The 8,933-nt window shown below is 35.9% G+C and overlaps 1 protein-coding gene across 1 annotated transcript; it reads left to right on the top strand.

Moving 5' to 3' along the window:
* On the top strand, window positions 1–6,766 carry LOC110940182 (ADP-ribosylation factor 1). The gene is made up of 9 exons (XM_022181739.2): window positions 1–246; window positions 402–559; window positions 640–678; window positions 757–819; window positions 4,856–4,874; window positions 4,992–5,103; window positions 5,208–5,255; window positions 5,351–5,481; window positions 6,504–6,766. Exons 2-9 carry the CDS (start codon window positions 457–459, stop codon window positions 6,535–6,537), a joined length of 549 nt encoding a protein of 182 aa, XP_022037431.1. The 5' UTR covers window positions 1–246; window positions 402–456; the 3' UTR covers window positions 6,538–6,766.
* Window positions 6,767–8,933: the final 2,167 nt, after the last annotated feature.

Here is an 8,933-nt window from a genome sequence, read left to right as displayed (position 1 = left end):
GTATGGTATTTGCTTTTGAGTTTGGTAATACGGTACGATACCGATCTGATTCTAACTGACACCATGAGAAACTCGAGGGTAAATTTTATAACTTCCGCCCATTGTTCATCATCCCAAATCCCAATTACAGATCCTAAACCTGAATAATAAAGATCTAAATCTAGGGTTCCTATCATCCCACTACATCGACACAAAAACCCCCAATTTTCAAATCGTACACCCAAATTCTCCACAATTTCTTCACAGGTACGCGTTTCCGGTTCAAAATCATCAACATTTTTCATGTTCCCATGCTTTTATTTTGTTCGAATTAGACGTTCAAATGTTATAATTACTCAAATTCAATGTAAGGAATCGTAAATTCAAGTTATTCAACTCACTGCCGTTATGTTGAGATTCAGGATTTGGAATTGAATTGATCGGATCGGATCGGATCTCTGGTATATGGTAGAATAGATGGGGATAGTGTTTACGAGATTGTTTTCGTCGCTTTTCGGAAACAAAGAAGCTCGAATTCTTGTTCTAGGGCTTGACAATGCTGGCAAAACCACTATACTTTGTATGATCACTGTTTTTTTTTATTGGATTTGATATTTTATGCTAGTTAAGTTTCGTAATGGTTGTTGATTTGGTGTTTAGATCGGCTTCAAATGGGCGAGGTTGTCTCCACTATTCCAAGTTGGTTCTGTTTCTTGTTTATGTTTGATTGGATTTGTTGATTGATTGTGTGGACTGATGTGGAGTTTTTCTGTGCAGCGATCGGGTTTAATGTAGAGACGGTGCAATATAACAATATTAAGTTTCAAGTTTGGGATCTCGGTATGTTTGATCGTTTGCTAATTGTTATCGATTTGGATTTGTTATTATTTTCTGTATGTTTTGAATTGTTCTTTTGAAAGTAAAAGTTAGATAGTAAGTCATATGTTTAGAGTTTAGACCATAGTTGGCAAAGGCGCAAAGGGTGAGCCTTGGGCCTAGGCGCAAGTCGCTTAAAAAGCAAGAGCCCGAGTAAGCAAGGTGGATAGCATAAACAGACCATTCTTTGAGGTTTTAGACGTGTTTTAAGCTTGTTTAGATTCAGTTTAGCGATGTTTCAGACCAGTTTGCCGGGAATTTGCAGAATTTTGCTAGAATCTGACTGAATTTTGGCCGGAATCTTGCCTTAAGGTTGCTGGAGAGCCTGGATGGCAGCAAGGCATTTTCCCTCTACCGCGCCTCGCCTGAAGGCCTTGGCGTGCGCCCGAAGGGCTTTAGATAATATAGGTTTTAGATGATTTAGTTCTGGTCTTTTGCACTTATCATTTAGATATTATTGAATGTGGTTGAGAAATGTATATACAGTTTGACAATAAGAATTATACTCTAGTTAAAGTTGACGTATTCGTAAGCAATTATCTGGACTGTAGTGATGAACACCAAATATGAAAAGGATTTGTCAGGAAGAAACTCACAATGTCTTGGATTGACTTGTTATCAACTTATCATTTCATGCCCTGATATGAGATATGTTAGAATTATTATTTAACTTTATTATGTTTATATTTATTCGAACTTGTATAAGTAGTATATGATATGTATTCGAATTATGGATGATAGCTTATGTATTTCGGTTTGATAAGCGGGTATTTTCGAATAACTGCCGGAGCAGTTATTCCCGCCAATTGAACCGCCAAAACTATGATGTATTTATACTGGTTTACCGGCAACTGTTCCGGTTATCAAGACATTCAAGTTACACTCGAATTGTCCATTATTCCCTGTTTGAATTTCCTGCATTCACACATCTTTCTGAAACATGGATATTCAATTCGGTTCAATCTCGAACAAGAATCAATCCATGTCACATGCTTCCGCTGCAACCATGAAGTCTGATCCCCAACATAGTGGTATCAGAGCATCGTTGGGAAAGAAGACCGAGATCAAACCCACTTCCACTTTGTTGCCATGTCAACACTGCACAGACGAGAAGAACGACAAAGACAAGCGAATTCCTCGAGTGAGAGTATGTTATTATTGTCACCAATCGGGGCACCAGATTTATTCCTGCAACAAAAAGGAAAACGACGAGGCAACCCAACTTATTCAACAAGCGGTGAACACAGGAATACAGAAACAAGGAGTGATCAATGATCATCAAGAGGTGATTGTTGTCGGTACCGAGGGAGGGCTATGGAGCGACATCTGGTACGTTAGTTCTGTATTCACGCATCATATCGCCGGAAACTTAAATGTGTTTAAACGCATTAAACACATTGTTGGGGTTGATACACGTTCTGGGGAAAACAATTTCTTATTTACTCGAGGGGTTGGGTCGGTTGAAATTAAATCAAGCAATGAAATCATGAGAATACAAAGCGTATTCTACTCACCGGAATTAGACCGGAACGTTTTGAGTATGGATCAGTTAACGTTGCAAGGCTACACCGTCAATAAGTCCGGTGATACTTGCAAAATCTATCCCATGTTCTCAAACCCGGTAAATAATTCCTTGAACGATGTGAGTGGCCTGACAAAGGAAGAAGAAATCGGTTTAACCGAAAAATAGGGAATACTTGATGTAAGTGTTTATGATGATGAATTCAAAGAACGATATTTAAACTCTTATTTCGATGAGTTAAATCTGTCTTCGCAAGAGACGAATTGGAGTTTGATGATCATCAAGGCCATGGAGTTCCATGAATTCGCTGACTGCAAAGCTTTACTGGATATGATCGATGATAGAGAGTTTGTATTCAATTCAAATACAAACAAACTTTGGAGGCAAAATTCGAGGAGATGGTGAAGTGGTTCCTGAACGTCTATATGGGAATGTCTTCGAGGCCAGTCCCTCCATATGCTCCGAACAAAAAGAAAATAGATCTGTTAGGCCTGTATGTGTTGGTGTAAAGAGACGGCGGCTACCGGGATGTTACAAGTGAAAACTTATGGCCGGTGATAGCGAAGGATTTAGGATTTGATTACCAAGACGGGGATTACATGAGGATTATCTTTGCCATGTATCTCGACATCTTAGAGTATTATTACAGGTTTAAAACGGTTCAAGAAAAGGTTTATGATAAGGAAATGGTGAACGAAGGAGAAGGTCCCTCTCAAGGCTGCCATGTGAGAAGGAAAAGTGCAGGTGACGTTCATGATGATGCTGCTTCGGCTCACTACGCTCTCTTCGCCGGAAACGAATGGGAAGATGACTGGAATCTTCAAAAGAAAAGGAAGCGGTTCAACTTCAATAACATGAGGAAAGCTGTTGAAGATGCTAACCGGAGTGTTATGCAGCATACCTCGAAACATAACTAAAGTTTAAGGGGGTTATGTTAGAATTATTATTAAACTTTATTATGTTTATATTTATTCGAACTTGTATAAGTAGTATATGATATGTATTCGAATTATGGATGATAGCTTATGTATTTCAGTTTGATAAGCGGGTATTTTCGAATAACTGCCGGAGTAGTTATTCCCGCCAATTGAACCCGCCAAAACTATGATATATTTATACTGGTTTAACGGCAACTGTTCCGGTTATCAAGACATTCAAGTTACACTCGAATTGTCCATTATTCCCTGTTTGAATTTCCTGCATTCACACATCTTTCTGAAACATGGATATTCAATTCGGTTCAATCTCGAACAAGAATCAATCCATGTCACATGCTTCCGCTGCAACCATGAAGTCTGATCCCCAACAAGATAATACAAAGAAAGTAGAAGCACCATGATAGATTGATAGAGTTTCTTACGTACATTCTTACGTGCATTGGTGGTTACTACTTATAATAAGCTTGAATACCCTTTACTGAAGGTTGCTAAAACAATATACTAGCTTTGTGGATTTTTAACAGTCTGCTGTTTCACTGATGGCATTCTATTAATTAAATAAGCATCATTTTAGTTAGAGATGTTTGTAAATCATAGGGTTGAATATGGAGATTTAAGTCCTTAAAACTCAGCTTTCTACACCTGGAATGGAGTGGTCGTTTTTATTATCGTGATATCACACTCTGTTTCCATTTTATTTAGCATAATAAGCTGAAATCAGTTGCTAAATCTAGTGGGCAGAATAAGGTTTTTATTCAATTTGGTTTTTTTCTTAGTTAGATATGATCAATGACATCCCCATTTTGGTAAGCATATAGAAACAAGATAATGTGAAGAATTTCGAAGAAACATGTAGACTTGTTTGTAGAGATATTATGTGTGTATCATAGTTATTAAGGGCGTTAGGCGCATAGGCCTCGCTTGGGGCTAGGCGCAAGGCACAAAAAAAGCGCGGGCCTGAGAAAAAAAAAAGCGTACAACAAAAAAAACTTAAAATATTTTTATATAATAGAAAATTAATACTATACTTCAAATAAAATAAACTAAAGCTATTATACAACATTTAATATCTCTATTTAGTACCAAAAGTTATAAAATGCTAGTTTATTAGTGTAGAAAAGTAGTTTCGTTAGATAAAAGTAGAACTATAGCTAGAATCTTGCCAGAATTTGGAGAATTTGGCCGAAAACTCTCAATAATCTAGGAATCTTGCCGGAATCTGCGCATGAACCATCACCTAGAGAATTAAAGCGCAATTGCCTTGACTTAAGGCGCAATTGCCTCGCCTAGCTAGGAAATTGGGCCTAGGCGCAAGAGGCTATGGCTTTTAACTATGTGTGTATAATTCTGTATGTATACACTTAGAACACTTCATTTAATTTCACTAGTCTTCAGAATTATAAAGAAACATGTAGATTTGTTTCGGTCATCTAAAATTCTATTATATTTATCAAAGATTGCTGCCTTTGCTTGGTTTCATGGACTAATATTCATTTTATCTGTTTATTGTTTTTCCTAATACAAAGTTTTTATAATACAGGTGGGCAGACCAGCATCAGGTAGCCTTTGACCGTTCTTCTCAAACCACATCCCGTTTTCTAATCAAAATCGCTAATCTTATTTATGATATTTCTAACTGATTTTACGAAATTATCTCCATTTCTAAATTATTTTAGGCCATACTGGAGATGCTATTTTCCAAATACTCAAGCCATAATATATGTGGTCGATTCCAGTGACACAGAAAGACTAGTAATTGCTAAAGAAGAATTTCATGCAATTTTAGAGGTATTCTTTTTGTTTATCTTTTTTATAAACAATGGTATTTAATTAATTTCTTTTTACAATTAAAAAAAAAAAAACTAAACATATCTACTCTGTTTTTAACATAGGAGGAAGAATTGAAAGGTGCTGTGGTTCTCATTTTTGCAAACAAGCAGGTTTGAGACTTTTAACTTGTCACACAAGCAACATAAATTGTTAACATGTAAATTATCTTTACCAAGTAATTGGTGTTGTTTTCTTACATTAATAGGATCTTCCTGGAGCGCTTGATGATGCTGCTGTGACTGAATCCTTGGAATTGCATAAAATCAAAAACCGTCAATGGTCAATATTTAAAACTTCTGCAATTAAAGGAGAAGGTCTATTTGAGGGATTAGACTGGTACGCTCTATATTTCTCACTTATTATACACACACATATTGGTGATCGTTATAACACATTAGGGAAAACTCACGGCCCCATCAATACTCTTCTAACAAGTGGGATCATGTAAAGAGCATCTTATGGGGATAAAGATTTCTAAATGTAGTTGTAGGCTTGTAGCTTTACCCTAGAATTTTAAAAATTTTAAATTGCATTTTCAGTTAAGAACTATTACATGTTTCACTCACACGATTTAGAAAAATGAAAATTAAAATTAAAATGCAAATCAAAATAACTAATAGTTATTTCTTAAGACATAACTTAAGTATATCCTCGAGCTCATGTGATATGCACTAAAAATCTGAAACTCATAGAAAATTTTGAAACTGTTGAATTCGGAACCTAAATGAAGGATTATGGGCATGACAAATATTTACTATACACCATGAAACGATAAATACTATGTTTAAAATCAGGACTAGTTGGCGATTAATCGCTAGTCGGCCGGTCACTGAGTAATTTTTCGTTAATTGGTCCTTTAATCGGTAGTCGGCCCTAGTCGGACCTAATCAGCCCTAGTCGGCCGGCCAAAAATCGGCGATTCCGGCCAGTTTCCAACCAAACCATGGAGATTCCGGCGATTAATCTTGTATTGTGTCGAGGAAGGGTTAAAACCTATCTACTTAAAATATTTACCTAAAAAATGTGTGTATTGGGGCATGCGGTTAGGGGGGTTGTTAGGCCAACTTGGGCCTGATATATATGTAAAACTGAAAATTACATATAAAAATCCCAATCCGATTAATTGCTAGTTGGTACCCCACCGGCCGACTAGCACCTAGTGATTTTTAGAACCATGCTATGTTTATTGTGGCATGCGGTCGGGGATTGTCAGGCCAAGTTGGGCCTGATATACAACGCATCTTTACCTTACATTTCTGCAAGAGGCTGTTTCTCCAAGTCACATGGTAGCAAGCTTACCATTTCTCCAAGGTTTGCCGGTTTATATACTTTGTGATTTAATAATATCTTAATGGCAGGTTGAGCAACACACTTAAGTCTGGGGGTGCCTAAAGCTAGGAGTTTGTGAGCTGGTAGCGTGATTGATATGGTATGAGGAGGCATGATGTGTTTTTGGAGGCCAAATACTATTGAATTGTACTAAATTTCATATCACTATTTTTCTTAATTTTTATTAGTTTTTGTATACCTGTTTTTGATATATTTTTTTCCATGAAAAATGAATATTATGTAAGGTTGTGTGTTTATGTGTGTTTGGAAACTGAGGATTTCTAATTGCTCACCGAATTTGTTTTTGGAAATAGGAATGCTGTAAACTAATAATCGTAGACATTGGTCATACTCACGTCGTATTCACACTTTTTTGCTATGTTGTCGTTTTGTCGATGTTTTGTTCAATTATCGTCCACAAGTTTCATATGGCATACCGGTGGTACAATGACGGATTAAGATGAGATTATCAGATATTTATAAACTATTAGAAGAATTAGAAAGGTTAGAAAAAAAAACTGATGCAGTGATGTTTTTCTAATCAACGTGAAAATTTATATTATCAGTGAATACACTCACTATATGTAGTAACTTAGGACCGTAATAAAGAGAACTTAAGATAACCATATAGGTACACAGTTTGTTTCAAAATTTCGATGTTTATTTCCTTGATTTTGGAAAGCAAGAGAAGAACTCGTGAACTTGGTATCCTTTCCGAAGAAGTTAAAGATGGAAATTAAAGATATTAGACCTTCTCTTTTGGTGTCACGTGTTGTTTCAAGAGATTCTCGAATTTGTTTTGCGGATTGATAGGTGTGTACAGATCATAAAGACGACCCGTGAAGATAGAAAGGATTAGGGTTGTAAAAGAACTGAACGACACCATGTTCATGGGGTGCGCTCGGGATTTTCACGTATGTGTAAAAGTTTTTCAAGGAGGCCGACCGGCCACCTTGAGATAGTAATAGTAATATGCATGTGCAAGAAATTGAAATATTATGTGCCGGCCCTAGGGGTGGGCGGGGAGGACCACCGGCCAAGGCCCGATATTTCGAGGGGCACATTTTTTATGAAAAAACCCGATATGTATATGTAAAATATTTTTTAATAGGGTACACCCATAAAAACACCAACATAGGCCCTCTTACAAAACTATTCTTATGGTTTAGATTAGTTATTAACCTCTTTGGCATTAGGTTTAGACCTTTAGTGAGCCCAATACCCAATTTCGTTAAGGCCTAAGGGCACATTTTTTCGAGCTCGAACAGGGTACACGAATTCTCAGGGCCAGCATTTATGTGATTATAATCAAGGAACTGATCAAGTAAGAAAATATTTCTAGTAACCTGAATAACTTATATACGAATCCTAGACGTTTTTGGTAGGTAAAGAATATCACAATGGCAGGTAAAAAGCCAGCGTTTCATCAAAACAACACATATATGCACCAAACCAAATGGCCAAATCCTTACATGTCATCGAATAACAATGTAGCATGAACTGCTCGATGTTTTTTGCTGTTTCTTTTTTGTCACATTCTAATTTTTCTTTTGTTGATTCACACACTTTAATACTCCCAATTTTACACATACATTTTAATATTATAAAGACCATACTTAACAATATCATATGTGCATATACAGTGGTTTTACATGCTAAATACAAAATAAAAATGATACTTGGAAATTGTATGAAACAACTACTAGCAAATGAAATGAAACCTAGATTCGAAATGCTTGCGAAACATCTCTTTAAGCAGGCTTGGGGTATTTAATTCAAAGCTGACAAGCGCTGTTCAGGCCCAGCCCATTCACAAATCTAAAAGGGCGAAACTTAAAAAGATTTTTACGAGTCGAGCCGCTCATGAGCTACTTGAGATCAATATATTTAAATTTTAAATTAAGCCGAGCTAAAATGAGTCGTAACCAAATTAATAGCTTGTTTAATAAACGAATATGAGCTCAAGTTTCATATATCAAGCTCCAAAATTAAACCCCCAAACCTATTTAATCTATACAAATATACATATGATAAATTTTATATATATAGCATACATATTACTTGATAAAATTATATTGTAAATATAACTATATATGTCTTACATAAAATTATAATTTTAGATATATTAAGAATTATTTATTTTTATAAATAATCAATAAACGTGTTGAGCATGGTCGACGAAGTTTAAACTTGAAATTTTTCTCAAGAGCCAAACTCAAGCTTTGAAAAAAGAGCTCAAACTCGACATCTGTTAAGTTAAACGAGTCAGCTCGAGTTTAGGTAAGCTCGAAGTCGACTCTACTCGGTTACACCCCTACCAATATTAAAATAATAAGGTTACAATATTAAGTTTAAGGGATTATATGTTTTCCAATCATTTTAGACTTTGTCATTCAACTGTATAAAATTTTGTTACACATACTTATAACTGATTAATATGTTTGTTTTATGTAAGCTTG

Source organism: Helianthus annuus, chromosome 5 (genome assembly GCF_002127325.2).
Source record: "Helianthus annuus cultivar XRQ/B chromosome 5, HanXRQr2.0-SUNRISE, whole genome shotgun sequence".
In the NCBI taxonomy this organism is placed as follows: domain Eukaryota; kingdom Viridiplantae; phylum Streptophyta; class Magnoliopsida; order Asterales; family Asteraceae; genus Helianthus; species Helianthus annuus.
Note: the sequence above shows the minus strand (reverse complement) of the source record. Positions and strands in the feature narration are given on the sequence as shown.

What these genes read in the sequence shown, in the direction of transcription:
- LOC110940182 (XM_022181739.2), top strand. Translation starts at nt 457, where the DNA reads ATGGGGATAGTGTTTACGAGATTGTTTTCGTCGCTTTTCGGAAACAAA. An exon ending in TGGCAAAACCACTATACTTT is followed by an intron (nt 560 to 639) that starts GTATGATCACTG and finishes TTTGGTGTTTAG; the next exon opens with ATCGGCTTCAAATGGGCGAG. An exon ending in AATTTCATGCAATTTTAGAG is followed by an intron (nt 5,104 to 5,207) that starts GTATTCTTTTTG and finishes TTTTTAACATAG; the next exon opens with GAGGAAGAATTGAAAGGTGC.